This window comes from Ixodes scapularis, unplaced genomic scaffold, assembly GCF_016920785.2.
Source record: "Ixodes scapularis isolate PalLabHiFi unplaced genomic scaffold, ASM1692078v2 PGA_scaffold4__175_contigs__length_147842914, whole genome shotgun sequence".
In the NCBI taxonomy this organism is placed as follows: domain Eukaryota; kingdom Metazoa; phylum Arthropoda; class Arachnida; order Ixodida; family Ixodidae; genus Ixodes; species Ixodes scapularis.
The window spans coordinates 113,743,271-113,766,701 of NW_024609879.1; the positions used below are offsets into that span (position 1 = coordinate 113,743,271).

Here is a 23,431-nt window from a genome sequence, read left to right on the forward strand (position 1 = left end):
CAACACATTTTTAAATAAAGAGTATGCATTCACCCACCCATGAATATATTTTAAAATTTGTACCGTAATCTAAATTTCTGTATTTAATGCTTATATAAGATTTTTTATTGTATTTTTTTAAAATTCGACACAGGACTCTTTTTTCACCGGCCCCTTAGCCAGAACGTTTGGACAAACTTGGTTTAGGATACCACATCTTTCATTTTGTGCTACAAAAATAATTAGGTTTTTAATGACATATATAATTTATTAAACTCATTATTACATCGCCAAGTTGGGTGCTGGCGAAATTAGCGTCCGCTCCGACCTAGTCAGGTCGTCGCACTGATAGTGCAGGCTTGGTCGTGGTGGTTCTCTGCGTCCTCCCCCGTCGCATTTCATACCTTTGGCCGGAGTCCGTGCTAGCTAGTACCAAAAGACAACGGCATGTGCTTGCCGCCTTAAAGGCCGACGACCAAACTCGAGATTCTGCAAGGCAGAAGATCCTCCTCACCATGGGGGAGGAGGAAACAGGCAATGGTGGACAGGTTAGAAGACGGGAGAGGAGGAAGAGAGGGAAAAGTGAAAAGCGCGAACTGGTCGTCGGTCTCCAAGTGTGGTTGCTTACAAGGAGGAACATGAGCGTCAAGTAGCCGAATTCACCTCAAATCAATTACTTTCACACGAGCTCATCAAAATAAAGATCGAACCAGTGAAAACTCTTCAAATGTTTATTTCGTCAAAAGTTTTACAGCAAGAAACAAAAAATGGTAATGCTCCTGAAAAAATCGAACCACCGCTAGATATTTGAAGACCTTCACAATACCCTTCGTATCGACAATTTTCCTTGCACAACATTGCCCAGTGCAGTTTCTTTCGGTCGGCGATCATTGACTGGTTCCCACCGAATCCGAATTGCGAAGTTTTTTAACGAGGGCGGTGAGCGGCCGTTCCAGGCTCTCGATTCTTTTTTCAAGCTCCTTGAAACAAATTGGGAAATGTGAATCATCAGTACCGCGCACCTATACTCTCAGAACAGAACGTAATGGCGCAGGGGAGCTGGTGAATATTCAACATTTTGAGGCAACCCGAGACTGAGGAAAGACGAAAGTTGTCACTAAGAGAAGGAGAACTCCTATATAAAGGTTATTTCTCGAGAAACGGGACCCATCGCTACTGCTCCGAAAAGCGCGCATTGCACAGAAAGAAAAGTTCATGTCCTATTGGCGTCTAACAAGGGGCATTTTTTTAGGAAAATTAATGACGTTCGGTATAGTTAGGTTCTCATTACCTTTGAGTAATTAACCTTTTTTTTTAGTAAATTTTAAGGTATATCTGGAATTAGAGACTTTGTGGGCACCATCGAAAACCACTGAAGGCTGAACTTCATAGAGCGAAAAAGAGATTAATTTCACCCGGTTGCGTTCGCTATGCGTGTGCCGTCGAAAAGAGTGGCGGTTGCGTCGCGCGCAAACCAAACGCGCCGCCAGGTGAAGTTCATGGGTTTTTGGCCGCATATTCGCTCCAGAACTGCATGGCAGCTAGTGAAAGCATTTTAAAGCGTTCGTAGAAACACTCAGTATAACAGCAAATAAATATATATATATATATATTTTTTTATCAAGACACTTCCGGGACTGCGGTCCTGATACGCCATCGCCTAAGCACCGCACAACCAACCTGGGCAAAAATGCATTCTTAGATTGACGCAGGTGAAGCCAAGGACCAAACCGTGTTATTGTATTGTCATTCGAACAGCACAGCATTTTTGTTCACCGACCCGCACCATACTTCGCTCCTAGGAGAGAGATAGACGAGCCGATAGTCGCGCGTTTGGGTCATGGGTAGCAGAACCCCAGGCGCAACCATGCTCTCCGACAGAAAACCGAATCCCAGAAATGCTTTCAAATTGAGGTGTTGTTTGTTTTTTGTTTTTTGTATTTTTGTAACCCAATAAAATGCTACGTTTCATTGTAATTTGGGTAAAGCACGCTGATTTCGTTATTTTTGTTGATGCCAAGAAACACAAGTGAAACCATTACATGAAATTGACTAATGGTTCATTACTGCAAAGTCATTAAGAGTCTAATTATACCAAACGTTCTTAGGTTCGTTTTTCTTTAGAAATTAGTTTTTATGGAAGACACTAACGGGACAAACTTTTTCTGTGCAATGCGTACGTTTTGCAGATACAATTTGGCCAACGTCTCGCAGAACACCCCACATACGAGTGCACAAGGCATACCACTAGACGCCTATACGAGGAACACAACAAAAAAAAACACAAAAAAAACGTATACTCACAAGGATTACTTGACTAAGAAGTGCATTGTGTGGGTCCTTCTCATGTTTCTGCATCTCTTTCCTCGGGGCCTTAAAACGGTTGTCGAAAATAGCTTGTAATATGAGCAATATATTGTGGTTACGCATTAGCTATATGAAAATGTCAAACAATAGCAAAATACATTTTCTCATTGGACAATTTTCCGGACAACAACTTCCATCCCATTTTTTCATACACACCCAGTTTGACAAAGTCACTCGGTTTCCTTTTGGCTTAACATCTTTTGGCTTAACATATTTGAGGCAGTGCATTTAAAACGTGGGTAAGTTTAGATTATTAAATTTATTTGCGAACTATCAGATGCTTGTCCTTTATTATAGATCAGCACTTTGCCTCATTCGCCCTAATAAATGATATATGCTACATGTTTTTTTTTTTTTTTAACTACATGCATTTTTGGTTTGTCGGCTACTGAAAAACACCATATTTAGCCTTATGCTTTCTCCATGACAAGGTTTTAGTCTAAAACTTATTTTTTAGATATTTGTCGGGGTTCAAAGACTACGAGTGCTTATCTTCCGAAGTATAAAGTTAAAATGAGTTACTAAATTAGAAATAAACTTGTTGGATATGACTGGCAAGAAATAGTTTGTACATGAATATACGTGTCTGAATTAATCTAAGGTATTGGCACTGTTACACCTGCTCATGTAACAAAACAAAATATACTCACTTTCTTGTTGCATCCAAAGCCTTTAAAAGCACATTCAATCAAAGCCTCTTCGCAGACTTTAAGGTGCGCATCTTTCTGCGAGATCAGAATCAACAAGGCTTAGCTATTACCAGGCTATTAACAGGCGACATCTTCTTTACAGCGTGGCATAAAACAAAGTGACAGGGATTTTTTCACCGCAAAAATCAATCGCCAAACGCTCAGTCTCTGGCCACATAATATGTAGCACTAGCGGTTCATACCAGGCTCCAGTTTCTGAACGAACCGTTATCTTATTCGAAAGTTACGACTGATTTTTTAACCTTTCAATGTGTAAACGTGGCTCAAACTCCGTAGTATGCGCAAATCAGGGCCATGTATTTGTATGCGTTTTCGGCCTCCGTTTTGCCACTAAAAGCTTCCTAAAGCATTTAAAGTTTTAACGAGATAATGGCTCATTACAAAACTTTGGCGTCCGGTTCCGGCCGCTGGATCTACATTTGGACGGGAACTGCGCGTGTAACGATGCGTAGTTTATTTTTGAAATTAAAAAGACACACCTTTTTTTCCCGAAGCACCTCGTATACATTTGTAATTATCCCAAACAGGCCATATTTTACGCATTTTTTATATCGTATACATTCCATGAAAACGGGCGCAAAAAGTTTGACAACTCTTGAATCTATGATATATATCAATAGTAGGAAGGATGTGAAACATTTTAGGGGACACTTCTTATAATATTGCAATTACTTGCAACAACGCGAGGCTGGCACACGTGTTTTTAACGATAGCATTTAAAAACTCGACTGCCAGCCTCGCGTTTTCCCGAGTAGATTTAAGTTACTCGAGTATCAGCGGGTGCGTCTTGCCAGCACTTCCTTGACAGCTTTCCTGCCTGCGCGTCACCTGACATGACGTCACGTCCGGGAGGCCTGCACGGGCGCTGATTGGATGCGAGTGGCACGTTAGCGTTCGCGTGGGATTCATTTCCTATCATAGTTTCACGCGAACGCTGACGTGGCACTCTTATCCAATCAGCGCCCGTGCAGGCCTCCCGGACGTGACGTCATGTAACGTGACGCGCAGTCTTGCAAGCTGTCTAGGACGTGCTGGTCTTCCTGAGTAGATGCCCAAGCTTCGTTTCAGCTAATGTCCAGACACAGCCGACGCAACGAGCGCGAGCATGTGGCCCTGAACAGTGCTTGCGTTGCAGACAGCGCGTGCTTAGCAGGGACGCTGAAACCCTGGAGCTCGCGCTTGTAGCGCCGCCTGCGTCTGGACCCGCGGAGTCACAACACGTAATCAAGTAGACGCCAACGAGGCGCTCTTCTCCTAGCACCTGCTAAACGGGCAAGCTATCCAGGCTGTAAGCGTTCTCGCCGAGAACTGCTATCATTCTCTTCTTTTGTTCTTTATTTTCTAATTAACTTTCCTTTCGGTGCGCCTCCTGGATAGGGCCGTTCGCGAGAAATTCTCGGCAGTGCGCGAGTTGCGTCATCTCTGTTCTGTTAGGTCTCGCTCCCGGTGTTGATACTGGAGTTGCCATGGCGCCGAAAACGTCGGCGAGGCGATCGAATCGTGCTCGATGCTGCATCACATCCTGTCTTATTATTAATTAATAATAATATAATTAATATTATTATGCTTATTGTATTAACAGGGTTATAAAACACATACGTCTTTATATGCTTAATGGTTTTATTATGATTTGCAATATTCCAGAACTAAAAACCGCTATTGCGAGGCCCTTGTTCAAAGGTGGGGCAGCAAATCTGAAGACCACAGCCCGATTTCTGCGTTACCGATTGTTGCACAAATTCTCAAAAAACACCCGTTTTATGTTATGTCGTCATTTCTCTTTGATTTTGTTTAGGGGAGGGGAACACGGTCATTGTTCGAAGTCTTTTGCAGATTTACTACTTTCCAGTACTGAGAGACACTTTGTTAGCTGTGCTATCTTTTAGATGTACCGAAAGCATTTTATTCCATTAGCCATTCACTCCTACTAAAGAAGTTGTATTGTTTTAAGCTTTGTGTTCGTTTTTTTAATTTTCTCTCTTCTTTCAAACTACCTTACAAATCGCTCACAACTTGAAATTTTAACAGAGCCGCGAGGTCCGCGAACAATAATGAGAGCAGATGTACCCCACGACTCAATTCTTACTCCATTTCTGTCGAATTTGTTAACGATATTCGAAGATTTATTTCTGGGGCCGAACCATATCATTATGCAGATGACACGGTCATTGTCATGCGACATATTAATTACGAAGATGCTGCCCCTCTCCCCCTTTCAATGCAGTGCGCTGCGACTACGGTCATGAACTGGTTTCAACGAAATCTTAGTAACATCAATGTAAATAACACCAAACGAATTTCAACCAATCAATCTATCAGTCTTTATTGCAAACTTGAAACACACACTGAGGGTGGCAAGAAACGAGCACCCCCAGTTCGTTTTTCTTTCCATATTCCCCTTAAGTACGTTCGGCTGGATTTTTCCATTATTTTAGATCACTCAAAATGCTATCTTGCAGATGCCTCTATTTAGTATATGTTAAATGTGCATAATACCTCGGCATTGTTTTCGGCTTAACTGAGATTCCCATGGAGCCAAGCCGGCGGTGTCTAACCACGAAAAACGGCACCTAAATTCTCAATTTCCCCATTGGCTGAGCGAAATGGCACCTGAAGTCCCATTGGCTGCGACGCGTCGTAGTTCCAAGGAACTCCACCACACAGAGAAGCCCACTCCTGGCGCTGCGGCCCGCGCGCCAAAAAAAGGGAGAGGGTGGCGCGCGCGAGGGCGCCACTCGCTCCCCCCTCTTAAGTCAAGTGTCAGGAGTGAGTGTCCGGACGGGAGGGAGGAGCGAAAACACCCGCTCCTTCTCCCTGTGCACTACTGTATCACGTGTTGTTCGCTCCGCTTTGAGACATGTCGCGCCGCCCGGCTAGGCCACTGCGGAGGAGAGCGGGGCGCGCTGCGTGTAGGAATGCGCTGCGTGTAGGAATGTATTTGAGTTCCTACACATAAGCAGTCTTAAGTGTCCTGCTGTATTTTTTCTGCAAAACTGAGGGGTACTTGTTGCCTTTTATAAGAACAGATCACCTATGATCTTTTAGTACGTAAAACATTGATTAATGCGTTTGCATATAGTGTATTAAGATATTAGGTTACGGTGTTTGGACACTGCTCCGGCTACTGGCATGACAAAATTGATTGTATTTTGAAAAATAGATTGAAATGTGCTTCCTATGGCATGCGAAGTCGTGGCTCAAAACCCTTTAAATTGACGTGGCCCCTAATAGTAATTGCCGCCAATAACGCAATTTCAGCGTGACCCATAAACTTTTTTACCGCAGTCGTGAACGGTGCTGGCTGCGTTGCGGTAACGACTCCAGCGGCCGGAATGGGAGAAACGAACGAGAAGAGCCTCCCGACTCTCCGAACGACTCGCGCGCGCATGCGCAGTGGCGTCGTGGATGCGTTCGAGGGCGAACCGTTCGTGTGGAAACGACCTGCTAAAACTTCCTATTGCTTGTCGATGAAACGATCTGTCGACGAAACGTCGTTCTATGAACTGATTACCGACGCCAAAAGGAGGCGACTGCCGGTAGAATTTCGGTAAAATCATTCTCCTTGCTGCCAAGAGAATAGGCGCTGCCTTTAAGCACGTACTCTAAAGCATGGAGCGCATCAGCGATGAAAGTCTTCACCGCGCGGTGCTCGCCGCTCGCAGCTAGGCGCGCCACAGGCGCCCCGCGCGGCTATTATTTGTACTGATCACAACTGAGCGACGCCGCGCCGAGGTGGGGTGACGTCATTACGCCAGCACCGGTTGCTGTGATACTGCCGCCTGGCGCCCGTTTTCATCGCTCATGTGTCCCCCGCTTCAGAATCAAGCCAAATGCTCGCTGTTACATTTATAACCCATACTCACTTCCTCATTGCCTTTCAGTTCCAATGTGCAGTACTCGCAAGCAAGTTTCTTTTTTCCACAATGCTCCCTGTGTTCCTGTAATGAAATTTATAGATCAGGCTATCTAGAAGAATAAACGAAAGCATCAACCACTTTGACCAATGTCACCCTATCTATAAAACAAAGCCAAGAGCTTCTAGCTCTAGCAGTTTATCTCAATATCTTGTATACAAGATCAACTTTGAAGTACTGTGGTCAAGGCTCCAGGTTGTTGTTGTTGAACAATATGTTTTCTTGTTTATTTTTTACTTTTTTGTTGCTTTGAAGCAGAGTTACGTTGGTGCAACTTTTATTATATTAATACAGCCGCACGAACATCCCATGTTGAATTACATATTTATATCACTGCAAAAACGATATACATAATATAAGTTATAGTTATTTTCACGAAGCAGTTAATATTTAATATTTTATTGAATTATTTAAAACTGTATATTTTATTAGCAAGCATTATTAATTGGATGCTAATAACAAGAATGTATATATATTACAGCGAATGACGCCTCTACATTGAAGGCTTCGTTCGCCAACAGGATTTGTTTTTTGGAAAGCAATGACTCGCTCAAATTTATTAGAGACTAAAATATGTCAATATTGCATTCCGTCATCATTGAAACGGCTCTAAAAACGATCGGTTGCTCGGCTTTACTACAAATATAATTGAAAAACGAAAATGCTTTTTTTTTTTTATAAAAAACGAAGTATTTGTGATTAATATTTTGCTCTCGAGCGCGAATATGGCAAGTCAGAGACGACAATAAAAAAATTCCTCGGTTCTTCACGCTCCTGTTTATTTTTATTATTTAAAAACAAAACATATTGGAGCTTTCAAGCGTAGAGATGTGTCTTTTGAATAGTTCACCCTAATACAAACATTTAAAGAATGCCAAAAATTATAAATGTACTACACTTCCTGAACTCAAATGAAACCAACCAATCATTTTGTGTGATAACAGCTTTTCTGCCAGTATTTTATAGCGTGCAACAAAGCTATCTGAGAGGCCTGTACTTTTGACCAGAGGTAGGCAATTTTGGTCACCCTCACTCACCCTCACCCTCACAGCCACGCTCACCTAAGCCCCTCACTCACCCTCACCCTCACAGCTACTCTCACCTTCAGCCCCTCACTCATCCTCGTCCTCACAGTCACACTCACATTCAGCCCTTCACTCGCCCTCACTGAACGTCACGGCCCTCACGCCCCTCACGCACTCATCGCCCTCACGGCCTTCACGCACTCATCGCCCTCACGGCCTTCACGCCCCTCGCCGCCCTCACGCACTCATGGCCCTCACGCCACTCACCGCCGTCACGCCCCTCACTCAGTCATGGCCCTCACGCCCCACACCGCCCTCACGGCCCTCACGCACTCATAGCCCTCACGCCACTCACCGTCGTCACGCCCCTCACTCAGTCATGGCCCTCACGCCCTTCACCGCCCTCACGGCACTCACCGCCCTCACGCCACTCACTGCCCTCACGCCACTCACTGCCCTCACGCCACTCACCGCCGTCACGCCACTCACCGCCGTCACGCCACTCACCGCCGTCACGCCACTCACTCAGTCGCGGCTTTCACGGCCCTCACGCACTCATAGCCCTCACGCCACTCACCGCCCTCACGCCACTTACCGCCCTCACGCCCTCACGCACTCACCGCCCTCACGCACTCATGGCCCTCACGCCACTCACCGCCCTCACGCCCCTCACTCACTCACCACCCTCGTGGCCCTCACAGCCCTCACGCCCCTCACGCACTCATGGCCTTCGCGCCACTCAGGCCAGCTTCAGATGGGGTAATTTGGCCCAGAAACTTGACGTCACAACACCAGCAACACGGGCCGCCCGCATTAACACGCAGCAATTAATTGCTGCAATTTGCCATCATCACCATAAAATTTTTTTTTGCACTATTTAGACACAATTACGCGTTATAAACGTGTTTTTATGCATTTAAATCTTGTTGAGAATACTAATGTACCTTTCTGAAACAGTTTATTTCCAAAAACAATCGATTTCAAACCAGAACCAAGTCTTTCGGTGTCATCATCTCCGGCACGAGGTATGACGTGAAAATTTTGAGTCCCTCATTGGATGCAGCCGCTTCAAACGTCTTCGAATTGCTCCGAGTTGCTTGATTATTTCGAGCCGGACCCTATCTCAGCAATTCGTGTCGATCTAGGGAAAGCTAGAGAACAACCCGCCATCAACACCAAAACTGCTGAGAAAGATGCTCTGTCTGAAGGGGGCCTCACGCACTTACCGCCCTCACGCCCCTCACGCACTCATGGCCCTCATACCCCTCATGCACTCACCGCCCTCACGGCCCTCACGCCCCTCACGCCTCTCATGCCACTCACTGCTTTCATGCACTCATGGCCCTCACACCCCGCACCGCCCTCACACCCCTCACGCACTCATGGCCCTCACGCCACTCACCGCCCTCACGCCCCTCACGCACTAATGGCCCTCATACCCCTCACCGCCCTCACGGCCCTCACGCACTCACGGCCCTCACCGCCCCCGCACCCCTCACGCACTCATGGCCCTCACGCCACTCATGGCCCTCATACCCCTCACCGTCCTCACGGCCCTCACTCACCCTCATACTCATGAATTTTCATGGTTCAGAAACTTACTTACCCTCACCTCATCTGTGAGGATGAGGAAGAGTGAGGGTGAGTGAGGGTGAGTGAGGGCCCTCATGAGTGAGGTTTGCCGAGGTATGCTTTTGACGGCTCGTAGGAAGTGTGGTGTCTAGTATCAGCATTGCAACCTCAACTGCTCTCTTTCCAAGAAAATCATTAATAAACCCCACTTAAATCGCCCTCCCTTTAGAATCAGTAGAAGATTAGACAGAGGTGTACCTTAAGACATAAAATCAAGAAATATTTAACCGTACAATAATATATATTTTAAGTATAGATAATTATCCTGATCTTTGTATAACCCTTCTCTGTGTCTTGCATTAGCACGTTTTCGAAACAAACCACGTGGCTATGACAATATGTTCGGTAACCTACTATCGTAGACACTGTTAGCTGTAACACCGCACCGGCGGCCGTCCCGTACCTCCAGCGCCAAAAGCAGGTGCCGTCGGAAACTCCGCGAATACGCCGTGTGGCGGACTCGTTCTTCCCGCCTGCGAGCACATCCTCGCTTTGTCGTCTGCTTGGCGGAGAGCAGACGACGCCACAGCGCTTGCCAATTTTCGCTGAACACGGTTAAGCGAACCACCGCGTAAGACGAGCCCACGGTTGATCCCCTGACTCATGGATATGTGTCCGCTGGCTAAGTATAATCATCGCCACTAAATGTAATTTTTTATGTAGTTTAACTTCAGGTAGTTTAACTTCAGGTCCGAGCGCAACTGACACTACGAGACGATAGGGCCAACCAAGCAGTGACAAAAGCGCACTTTTTGCACCTGATTGGGTACCCCGGTGATGCACTCCGCCACGTTGCACCTTTGCCGCTATTTGACTGGCTCGGTCGTTTCGTAGCGTACGCTGCGTTCGGACTTAAAGTGAAACGGAGTATAACAATTAGTTCTGCATCACACCTGCTGCACCCATACTGGTCTGCGAACGCATATTATTAAAAATGGATTTCGCAAGCCTGTTTCTGAAAAAGCAAAAACAAAAACGTAGACAGGATTGATGTCCCAATGACTCTGCAGTCTGCCCCAATAAAAATCGCCGGTTGAAAATGAGTTTGAGATTAGTTCGCTCTGGCGAGGATATCAGACGAGCAGAGACGGCTGATGGTCGATCTGTGCCTAAAAGAGTATTCTCAGCGAGCGATCGTGGAAATGACTGGCAGGCCGCTGCCTACAGTCAACCGTATTTTCCAAGCGTACCGGGTCGATGGGCCGATAAGCGACGCCGCACGCAAGCCACGTTCTCGATATACGACAGTTGAAGAGGACCGGCTGCTTTTTGCTGCTCTGGCAGCAAATCCTTTGCACTTTCCACACTTTATTAACTGAACGAAATGGATGTAAAGAAATAAATTGCTTTATCTAATGCAGTGTCTTTATTTTAATATTCCGCATTTTGAAAACAGATTGGGAAGCATTTGAAAGAAGAAAAAACCCATCAACATCCGTCAGTATATGGAAGGATTTACGCTACTGTCGTGCCTAGCTTACATTATCCGTTAAAGTCACCGGTTGTTTGGGAGACACGTTTTGACGAGTCAGGGAATCATCCACAACAGCGCAACATACGCCACGAAGCCGTGTTCAGCGAACACTGGCAAGCGCTGTTGCGTCGTCTGCTCTTCGCCTAGTAGACGATAAAGCGAGGGTATGCTCGCAGGCGGGAACAGCGAGTCCGCCACACGGCGTATTCGCGGAGTTTCGGACGGTGCCTGCTATGTGGCGCTGGGGGTACGGGACGGCCGCCGCTGCTGTGTTACAGCTAACAGTGTCCACGATAGTACATCTGTACGGTACATGGGCCGTGTCTCCGACTAGAGTGTTTCCCGACACCTAAAAATAGTCCGTCCAGTTCCACCTGATGACGTCACAGAAGTGTCATGTCGCCAGGTGCGATCCTGGCGGTGTCACAGCAGCGGTTGTGAACCTGACAGACGCCTGTTCTGCTGCATGTCGCTTTCCACATCGACAGTGTCAAGGAGGCTTTAGCAGCCTGGAGTTGGGACTCCAAGACGACAGTGACACTCGCGTTCACACGTACTTTTTGCCGTTACTCGTAGCACCAAACGTCAGCCTCGCGACATCCAATAACAAGACAATTTGACTTTTTTGACGTCATTTGTTATCGTTTCGGGACCCCTTTTGATACCAGCACGGGATAGGTCCCTAAACACATCAGTCGAAGACGCGTTCCAGGTACCGTAGTAGAACCAATCGCGAATTATTCCTCACCTTTTCTGAAGAGTAGGGATAAAATCCATCACAGTTCTCGCAGCACACAGCACGCATTGGGCACTCGGAGGCATGCTTGGACTCATCCTTCCTGAGTATCTCACCCTTACAGTCCTCGCAGACCAGTGGTTTCTCGAGGCATTCTTGGCCATGATCCTTCAAATTGCGATAAAATATATAAAACATGCCGGACTGTGGTTAGAAACTATACATATGAAATCGCCTTATTAATGGTAGGGCCATCAAGACTTTGTTTTGACTAGCTTAGTCACGCGCCTTGTATTGGTCTTTAGAACTTATATTCGATAACTGTTGTCTAATAATTTTTACAATGTCGCTTTCTTTCGCTCACTTGAATGCAACGCGGTATTTTGTTTCGGTACTGTAAGGTAATGTATTCGGTAGAAATAGAATCTATCACAGCATGTTTTGACACGAAACCACGTTCACCTCAGTTGTTAATGGCTTGTATCTTTGGTTCTATTATTCAAGCATAGGTAATATCGCTGGTCAGCTGGTACACATTTTTGATGCGCACTAAAAAGGTGCAACAAGGTAAAAGATAGAGAAATAGTATTAGCTAATATCTTTTGACCTTTTCAGTTTATTCGAGATATGATATCATTTAATACCCATCAACAGTGATCTTAAAAATGCGAACGCCTTTAAAACTAGGCAGTGCATATACACATATATTAAACATTGTTTTTGTCAAGAATGCCTCAACGACTTCCACTGAGCGCAAATATCGATTGAAGAAAAGTTTTAATGTTGCACAAAGTGAGCATCACGAACATAGAACTGTAGGTATACTCCAAATAAAATAAATATATGCCTCACACCATGACAATATGCAGAGTGTTTAATTTTATTCCGAATTGTTTTCTGTAAAAGAGTGAGAATTGCAAGATTGCCGTATTCAGAACAAATTTATCGTGCTCCACGCACATTAATTAAGGAAATAACCGTCACTGTAAGATGTCTGACAATTTAGCAACTCTTGATCAACGTTTTAAATGTTGGTTTTATGGGGCACATTGCAATTGCTTTATTGCCGGCCTTTACTATTAGGGGCTAGAGCATTTGAAAGAGATTGCAAACAGGCAATGATTTTTGGAGTCATCGATCAGTTGTCGCTTTTTGTTTTTTACACCTGATTTTAAAAATTGCGCCCAAAAAGAGCGCCCGAAGCCCTGCTCATAATGACACTTAGAAGAGTGACTTTGTAATCTCAATCACGTTGTCACTGGGCATATTCTTCTTTTTTTTTATCTGGACTAGCCTGCACCGGTGCAGAAAAAATGCGAGTTAATATACTTCCTTTGTATTCAGAACTGCTGCACCCGTAAATCGAATACGGCGGTCTTCACCAAGTGCAGCTGCTGCAGGAGGTGAAGGTGAATCGAACCAGACCACTATATTGGTGGCGCGTCCTTGTTAGTGGGGCCGACAAACACACTCTTGAGATAGTGACGACCTGACTGACGACTACGTCACTCGTCTGGAGGTCATTGTGGGCCGGGCTTCGGACGCTTTTTGTGCGCGCCATTTTGAGCCAGTTTTTGTTTTGATCTTTTCTTCTTAGTAATATCGGGACCATATCCACATCTCAACAGGAATAAAAGAGAAATAAAGAGACAGAAAAATCTGCACTTTTTACGCTCCTTAAAAACGACTTACGCCAAGTGTATGATAAAACACTGCACCGTTGCAGGCGTCACAAAGGACTAGTCGATTCTGACACTCCATGTCTTGATGATTTTGAAGGTTTTCGTTGAGAACGTTGACGCCGCAGTCGGAGCACTTCCTTTCGATCTTCGGACACTCAGACCTGTGTTTCTGGGAAAAGGCATAAAGGTATAAAAGACTGATTGAAGGCTTATCTCCGACAATGAGGGATGCCTACCTTACTTTGGTGATCGACACGAGATGAGACACAAGATGATTCTATTAACAAATGCTGACGTATTTTTGGGTTATGATTATATATTTTGTGAAACAAACACAGACCAGCAATATTTCTTCGGAAGGAGAGGTCAGGAAAGCCTTAGGTTATTTTCATTGTTGACACGCGAGTAGTGCGGTGAAAGTTGTGCAGTAGGAAGCGAACAGAAAGATTTTGAACGGTTTCTAGTGATAATGCAAATGTATTGGCTGGATTCCAGATGGAGGCATAGTACTCCAGTTTAGTGCGGACCAAGGATTTGTAGAAAATACGTTTTAGGGACGATGGTGCACAGGAGAAGTGTCTTCCAAGGTCGCCCGGTATGTAATTATCAATATCAATTATATACTCAATATGAACGTTCCATGAGAGTTTGTTAGCCATCCGTATACCAAGAAATTTATATGAAGCTAAAGAGTCCAGTGCAAAATTTTCGATGTAGTAAGACGGACAAGTGTTATTATGACGTGTTACTCTCATGGATTTAAACTTTCTGATATTCAGCTTCATTCGCCATTGATCGCACCGACGGGAAATATGATTAAGTTCACTTGGAAGTGACTGGACATCAAAATCATTAGTAATTTCAGAATAAATAACAGAGTCTTCAGCGAACTTCGAGGGCCTTTAAGGGAACTTGAATAAATAAATAAATTTAAATTTCAGATACATAGTTTGCTAAATAGTGTCTTTGCAATATCCCTGGCATTCGCCGTGGGTGAACGTTTGTTTCCTAAGAAAGTTTCTTTCTTAGAGAACACTTTTCGCATAAACTCTCGGTATAAAAAACAGAAGGAACCCGCAAGGACATCGGCACACCCTGAAACATGCTGTTCATCGCACACGAAAAAAAACTTCGATTCTTGTGGGGTGTGGTGCAATCCGGAGCACAGGTTCGTCTGCTTCTTGCACAGGTGTCGTGATTTCAGAACGCCGAGCTCTTATTGACTGATTGAAAATAATTAAATAGATCACAAAGCATCTAGCATTGACGTCTATCCACTAACCTTCCAACCAAAGCCAATTAGAACTCGGCTTCATTCTGACGTCATCGCAGCCTTTTCGCAAGACGCAGATGACTTGCTTTCCGCATAGTAATGAGTCACAGGGAGGACGGTGCATGAAAAATGGCCCCGACGAGTTCTAAAGTTACGTCTTTTTTATACAGGCATTTACGCGATGTCTTCTCATTGCTCTAAACTTCAAACAATGGGTTCACAACATTTTGTTATGTGCTTTTGGTTTGTATATAGTATCTGTTTATGCGAAAACATTTCAATAACATACCATAATATAATTGTTTAGTTCTTTGTGGAATGCATTGTTGTGGCACATCCCGTGTAAAGCATCAAGTTATTCTAGTAGGTAAACAATTAGGTAGAAATAGTACGAGTGGAAGTACAGTGGTGCACCCTTTCTACACTAACACAGATAGAGGAACATTGCATTATTAAATACTCTTTAGTCCCATCTTACAAAACGCTATACAAAGTATAATTTGTAATTATAGCCAGCAAGCAATAATTATATAATGTAGTAATAAATTATTTAAAAGTGTATAACATATGAGCACTTCAGTGTTTTCATTAGGGGCTAATAATTTATAAAAATGTATTACAGCGAATGACGCCTCTGCGTTGAAAACTTCCTGTACGAACAGGGCGTGCTTCTGCAGAACGGTCAGCTGCCCAAAATTATTTGAGTAGAATGTATCAATAGCGCATTAAGTCGCCAATGGCTCTGCTGTAAGAAAATATTGGCTGCTCGTCTTTACTACGAATACCTACAAAAAATCAAACAATAATTGTTTCCCGATCTGTAACGTATCTGTGCATAATAGTCTTAAATCCAGCGCGAATTTAGAATGTCCCGGATGGCAATTGCAGTCTTTCCCGCTCCTTAACTAACATGTGTTGATTAACTTCTTAATTGTTTTTATGGGTCTCGTTGAAATCGCGTTATTGGCTGAAATTACTATTAGGGGCCACGTCAATTCAAAGGGTTTGCCTAGAGGCAATGGATTTTTTGAGCCATCGACCGGTTTTCGCCATTTTTCTCCAAATTTCAAAATTGCACCTGAAGATAGTGCCCGAAGCCCTGCTCACAATGAAGTTTCAAAGCGAGACGTTCTCGCCTCAGTCACATTTTCACTGGGCTCATACGATTTACCGGCATCAGCCTGCGCCGGTGCAGAAAATTGCAAATCAATGTACTATAGGGCAGTGTTGTACGGAACGGCGTTCTAAGGAACGCCTTCCTTTTAGGAGGAACGAAGGAACGCCATCGTTCCATTTTGCATCGGTAAAACTGGAACGGGAACTCGTTATAATTTCACTGGAACGGAAAAAGGAACGGCGTTCTTTTTTTTTTTCGTCCAGTGATGTCATTTTATTTTTATTTCTAAGAGAAAATTTTTAAAAGTATAAAAACTATATCTTTACGAAGAGAGGTTTCCCGTTAAGGTTTTGATTACTTATCTTAGGGTTTATTTTGTGCGCTCTTCGCTAGGTAACAGTTGGTTGGGTACAAGAGAGGGGAGAGCTAGTGGACATTGATTCGTTTTTCAGCGCCCAACGCTGCGGTATAAAAAGCAAAAGTTTTAGTCAAAGAAAACGGCACAAAAAGAAGGTCGTTTCAAACTCAACTACTTTCTTTGCTTCCGCGAATCCTCATACACGCAGAATTCTAAGGCCGACTACAGCCGTCAATAAACTTCCACAGAGAGACCCACCGTTAGAACAAAAGAACATGTTACCAGATATCGAACGCACCCTTCTGTTCGAAACATTGGTCACTTAAAAAATTCACAAAACAATTTGCCCGTTATTCCTTCTCATCTTGTCCTCCACCTTCAAACTGAACTACGAATCCAACCTTCACAAAGAAGGACTTGTAGACTGATCTTCCAAATGCCCTACCCTCTTCTTCAATTCTTCGTCTTGCAGACAGCAACATCGAGAAGCAACTGTTGTCAAGTTCGAACACGGGACTGTGTTAGATTGAAACGTGTAAGGGTTGTAAAACGCTCCTGAAGTCTGAAGTAACAGTGCGATTGGCTCGTCTTAATCGCCCACCACAAATATGAATATGGATAAAAGCTGAGATTTTTAATGGTGAATATATCAAGAAATATAACTCCTGCTTCCGCTGGTTTTCTTCTCCAGGTGCCCTTCCATCATGTCATTCAAATTCTTATGTTGCCATTTGATGGGATACAGAAGAATAAAACTTGGCTCGATCCAACCAAATATGATAATCAGCAAAATACAAATGTGACGTAAATGCAACATTACGTTCCATTTTTTAGGTATAACGGGAACGTGTTCCCGTTTTAGATATGGATCTTCTAAAGGGAACACGTTCCGAAAATCAGAAGGAACAAGCTTTCGTTCTTTTTTTTTTCTGGGGGGGGGGGGGGGGGGGGGGGGGATCGTACAACACTGCTATAGGGTACAAATGAAATGCGAACAGCGGAGCACGTGGCCGTTGGTACATGCTGCGCCGACTGATGAAACCGCGGGACGGAGTGTAGAGCGCCGCGAGGGTGTGCGTACTACTCCAATCTGTTTGACCCTCGTTCAGCACAACACAAGCTTCGATGCTGCGCCGATGGTGCGCTGGAACTTTCGTCCCATGCACTTTCGTTGACTTGGCATGAGCCATGCAAGGATGCTCGCCGCTCGCAGCAGGAGCAGGCTGCTTGCGCACGCGCCTCGCGAGCGCGGCTGTAGAGCATTACCGAACGTCATGCTCCCACCCAAATTCCGCAGGATTTTTTTTTCTTCTTATTTTCTTAATACGCGATGTCATGGTAGTCAAGTCTGAGTGGGAGCGGCTGCCAGCTTTGGACCTGCTATCCCGCCTGACGGAAGGTAGACGTCGTTGGATGGTTGCCGTTGCAGACGCTGAAGGCAACTTCACGAACTATTATTTGGCCACTCACTAAGACCAACCTAGTGAAATACAACAACGAAAGCAAGGAGGCCGAGACATGTACTGCAGCGGCGCTGGCCGTGGCATCAGCCTTTGCCGGGCTCAGTATTTGTCTTCTCTACTTGTTTAATATTTCTGTTTGCACAAATGCTCCCTGGCAATAAACATGACATTTCCCGTTCACGCTGTTTCACTATTTTACAGGAGTCATGCGCTCTAAGTCCTTCACGAGGACGTCTGCGTGGTTCTGATATAATTCGATCAAGCTCCACAGGTTTTCCCTGCACGAAGGCATTGCTTTAACTTCTATTTCACACTTCTAACACACGGTGTAGTAATTTAACGAGAATAGCGTTATGTCAATGTCAATGATAATGTTAATGTCAATGCATTGCGTTAACATGTTTCGTGAATACGGGAGCTCGCGGACCTGCATTTTGGCAATCCTAGCGCCACACACGAGACACAAGAACTAGAGGAGACACAGGGAGAGCACTGGAAGCTGATGCATAAACTTTTGCAAGGTAATTGACTTCAATTAGGCGTCAGCAGCTGTCCTTGGTCTTTAAACCCGTCAAACACAAAGTTGGGACCGAAGTTCACGGAGTGTACTGATTGAACTATCACGACAATGACTTCAAACTTTTGTCGCCGGCGTCCAATCAGCGTAGCGTTGAAGCTTGGGTTGTGCAGGTCCGCGAACTTTCGGCTCCAACTTTGTGTTTGACGAGTTTAGGACCCAGGATCCCCCCTTGTTTTTTTATTTCGAATTCCGCAAAGTTCCTGCTATACTGTTCACAAGAAATTACAACGGCTATTAAGAGAAGAAAATATAACTGCACAAGTCAGAAGGGGGCATGACGCTGCGGTAAGGCTCCACGGACGCCTGCCCGAGGCTTCTCCTGCTGCGAGCGGCGAGCTTCCTCGCGTGGCTCATGCCGAGCCAACGAGAGCGGCTGGGACGGAACTTCCAGCGCATCACCGGCGCAGCGTTGTAGCTTGGGTTTTGCAGGTCGACGGTCAAACACATCGGAGTAAGACGCACATCCTCGCAGCGCCTTACACTCCAACTCGCAGTTTTATCAGTTTTGAGAAGCTTCCAGAAGACGCAGCATGTACCGACGGCCACACGTTCCGCTGTTCGCATTTCATTTGAACCCGACTGCACTTCCGAGCGTTTTCAGATAGACTTCACCCCTGGCAGTCTGCACCGAGTGCAACTGGTACAGTTGCACCCAATGCACAGTGTACCGGTGCAGGCAAATCGAACGTAACCACGATATCGGTGGGCGTCCTTGGCGGAGGTGTCGAGAACACGCTGTTCAGATAAGAACGACAAGATGGAAACAAGTGCTTGATTCTTCTAGGCTTAAACAGGGGCGGGGCTCCGGGAGCTTTTTATTTGGTTTTGTGCAGTTTTGAACAACTTTTTGTTTTCCTTCTTTTTATTTTTTCGTAAGTGTTAATTGTATCTTGTCTGCATCGTAGAACAGGAATAAAAAAAAATATAAAAACTAATGGTTTAAAATATATTGTCACTTTAAAACGGCAGCGCGAGAGAGAGAGAGCAAGTACTGCATCTATTTTCGCGCCTTAAAAACAACTTACGCCACGTTCATCGTAGACCACTATACACTCCGTGCGGGAACTATAGGGGGCGCTTTGAAAAACGCGCGCAGCGCCGCTAGCGGAGGAGCTGGCGTTCGACCGTGAGGCGCGTTCAGCAGCCTGCGGCGCCTTTTCGTATGCCAAGTTGTGGCGGCGGAAGCGCGCGAGGACGAAACTTTTGCTTCTTGAGCCGATACGTTGAGGGTGACATTGCATGAGTGCTGGGGCGAACCTAAGAAAGGCATTTAGCTGTTCTCCACTTCTTATATATTGAGTTTGAGTCGTTATTAGGGGTAAATTCTCTAGTTGCAGCCAAAAAAGGAGTTGGAGCGATTTTCCGAAAAATCGCTCCAACTCTTGTATACCCACCCTATCATAGTCTCAATAGAGACTGATAGTATTTTGAAATAAATAAATAATAAATAAAGACGGCCGCCACCATAATTGCTCTGAGTGGGAAATTTACTTTGCTCGTCGCTGTAAACGTAGGACTGCTGGAACGATGATATTGGAGGCGAGTGAGATGTTCACTAAGTTTGTGCACGAACTGTGCCAAGTTTGATTAAGACAGCAGGTGTGAAAGTTAGGTTTCTAACGAATAAAAAAATAAAGCTGTACGGTATATCCAATATTGAACCCAAAATGTTGTGTTATAGCGGGCTGTGCAAAGTGCAGATTTGGGCACACAGGTGCTTGGACTTGACAGTAACATGACACCGCACTTATTATACAAAAAAAGGTGTTATAGGCAAACCAGATGAAAATTTGGTTTGGGCGGCGTAACTCAATGGGAACCGGTTTTGACCATGAAAAGGCTGTCAAAAGAATACCACTGGTCGGGGGGGGGGGGTGGAAACTTTAGAGGTAGGAAGGGACTAGTGGACTCTACTTCCAATTGAAACAACTTTACGAAAGGTGGTTCCAAAGCCGAGAAAACAAAGTTGTCGGCCAACACACGGTTTGGCCGCCAAGGGCTTTTGCGGTCAGCTGTTGTGTAATAACCTGTTGTGCGAGGTGCTGATTTTCGGCGCACAGGTACTTTGACATGACCGTGACTTGGCACAACAGTTATTATAACAAAAATGCTTGGCATAGCGAAACCAGGTGGAAATTTAGTTTGGGCGGCGTAACCAAATGGGAACTGGCTTTTACCATCAAAGGCTGTCAGATATTACCACTCATCGTGGGAGGTGCACACTTTATTGGTAGGAAGGGACCAGTGGACGGTACTTCCAGTTCGAACCACTTTGCGATGGGTGGCTCTAAAGCCGAGAAAGAAACAAAAATGTCTACAGAACTCGGGGTGTCAGCGTTTCCACATCTAGAAGGAGGCTGATCAAGAAAGAAAGCACACCACATAAACTTCCACACTCAAACGCCGATTCTCCAGTGATTCCGAGTTTCATTATTGTTTTCTTTAGATTTATATTTGTCACTTTTTTTTACTCTTCGAATCTTTCTTCATGAAGTACAGATTGCGTGCCATACTTGTCCGGAAATATCATCGACACGTACGATGGGGACGAAACTTGTTTGGAGGGCATTCCTCCAACGAGATTGGCACAGCATACCCGCGAGTGTGGGATGGCATTTCAGTTCGTCCCATCGGCGCTGACACATGTAGGCGTTACTGGTACGAAAACAAACGCAGAGCGCAAAGCGGCAGTGTAGAATATGTCAGCCGTGCCGACACAGTGGCAGACATGATCGGGACACCAAATTTCTCGCGTCGTACGGCACGGCTTTATCGTTGTCGCTGCCCCACAAAACATCGGCGAGGTGAAAAACTGTGAAACTTTGTCTCCACGAGATACGACGTATAACTATTGAAGAACTTAATGACGCAGCACAGGCAGCACTTCATGCTGTGAACCCAGCGCAATCGCACCACTCCGACTTTAATGCGTACCAACGTACGCGGCGTGGTTTCGGTTTCGTTTTCTCTGGAGTTCTCACTGCCCACCTTCGGTACCGGCCGCGCGGCGGCGCGCCAGTCGCGTCGCACGGAGTGTATACTGTCGCAGTCGCCACAAAGAACCCCTCGCTTCTGGCACTCCGTGTCTAGATGATGTTGTAGGTTTTCGTTGAGAACGTTGACACCGCAGTCCGAACATTCCATTTCCATCTTCGGACACTGAGACATGTGTGTCTGGGAAAAAGCATACACTTGCGCATACACTGGTGATGAGTATTAAAAAATAAAAGCCAGTGTAAGTTACAATCTGGAAACAGACGATAAAATCACGGCAGTTTTGTAGACCATCAGAAAAAAAAATACCCAGTGTTTTGGGGAATACTTTTAAAAATCTCTAGAAAAAGAATGGTTGAGAGAAAAAGAAAACTCTTCTCGCAAACATATAGTTACGGCAGACGTCTGGGATCTTCATGTAATTATTTTTCTGACGACGTCTCGGAGTTATTTCATGAATTCCAAAATTGCGTAAAATGTACATTAGCCGATATACGTACTGCTACTTCTTGACTTTTTTAAGACCTCTTTGAATAACACTTCGGTTCTTGTTGTAGAGTGATATAATCATACAAAAATCTTTGGGGTCCTACTAAAAATTAAAAAAAAAACAGCTTGTTACAATAAAAACGTGTGTCTAAATGCACTCATCCAATTTCGAAGTTCATGTAACTTCGAATTTTTCAATTTCAACAAACAAATTTAAAATACAGTACCATAAAGATTAATGTGTTATTTCAATGATTAATAAGTTTTGCTTTCTACCTCCTCCATCGAAATGGGAAATGAAGAGTGGCAACGCTTGCAGTAAATTGTACGTTCTGGACATGACAGCGAAATGTGTTTTTGCATGTTGTTCCGTTGCACAAATAAGCGGCAGCGAGAGCAGATAACTGGGTCTTCATCGCATTTTTCGCAGTGTTCCTAGAAAAGAATAAACAATGATCTACGAATTCAATTCCAAACTGGACTTCATGAAACGTGCTTCCCACAGGGGTGATTAAAAAAACTAATCTTGCGTCCTTGAAGAACGATTTTCGTGCCATAGTTCAAGCTCCACGTATTTTTGTACACAGAATTGTTGGTATACATTTTTTACTTTGTATTGTCTTCACAATCTTTTTATATCCAAAGCGAGACTGCAACCTATCTGGTTTTAGACTTATATTAATCCTGAGCATTAAACTCCTTGCTCCAGTGTTACCATATTAACTTATCTCTGCTGCTCCGATATGCTTTATTCGTGTATTTTTCTGTCATAAAAAATAACTTCCAAACTAAAGGTAAATTGTGATACGCTTTTGAGACGCTCAATTAGTAACCTGACATTTGTCACGAAATAAGGGGCAGGTTGATGCAATATCCTTTTATATTACCAAAGTGTTTGACAAAGTGTCACAATTACTCTTAGGGGTATGTCGACGGGTCATTTCTTGTTTTCGTACTTTACAATCTGCATTCGTCTATTTTTTTTATCGAAAATAGTGAACAAAAACTAGTTTTATAGATAATTGAAACGGTTTGGGCAGGCGACCTATATTTTGTATTTTAACTAAGTAGAAGCTTTTAGCGGCTCTGGCCAGTAGTAAGCCCAGGACAGAAGACGTTACATATTGCGCGCTTTCGGCACCGCGGGTAACCCCCGTAGTTGGAGGAGGTTTCCGCGTCGTCCGGTTAGAATATGACGCACTCATATTTAATTACTCTCTCCGTGCCCACTGGCTTGCCCGAACCCCAAGAGACGTAAAAACCGCAAAAAAGGTAGACGCTTAAATAGGATTGCCGGGCCCCTTTAAGATATATATATATCACTTTCATGAAAGAAAGCGTGTAAAAACGTTTAAAAAAAATTCCGACTATGTTTGAAATAAAGAAACAGTCAACAACTGCTACCACCAATCTTTGTATACGAAAAATATTCGGTTGCCATAATGTGCTCTACACAGCAACTGTTTCGCTCGTTATGATGAGCTCATACAACATATTTTCTTGGCGTTATCCTTGTACATGGGAGATTCGGACACCTTCAGAAAATACTGCTGGTGATGACTGGCACAATTTTTTCATCAACTGTGACGAAAACTCCCGGTAGCTTCAGAGACACCATTTTACACTAATATAAATTTA

General features: G+C 44.5%; 1 protein-coding gene across 4 annotated transcripts in view; it reads right to left on the reverse strand.

The window, feature by feature from the left end:
* Positions 1 to 695: 695 nt before the first annotated feature.
* LOC8037135 (TNF receptor-associated factor 5) overlaps positions 696 to 23,431 on the reverse strand; it is a 51,227-nt gene continuing 28,491 nt past the window's right edge. For all 4 annotated transcript variants that reach the window (XM_040220951.1, XM_040220950.1, XM_040220949.1 and 1 more), the window contains 6 exons: positions 13,530 to 13,688; positions 11,850 to 12,005; positions 6,920 to 6,994; positions 2,997 to 3,071; positions 2,284 to 2,352; positions 696 to 959 (listed from right to left, as the gene is read on the reverse strand). In XM_040220951.1, coding sequence (XP_040076885.1) covers positions 867 to 959; positions 2,284 to 2,352; positions 2,997 to 3,071; positions 6,920 to 6,994; positions 11,850 to 12,005; positions 13,530 to 13,688 — 627 coding nt within the window. In that variant the 3' untranslated portion in view covers positions 696 to 866. The remainder of the gene's footprint in view (positions 960 to 2,283; positions 2,353 to 2,996; positions 3,072 to 6,919; positions 6,995 to 11,849; positions 12,006 to 13,529; positions 13,689 to 23,431) is intronic.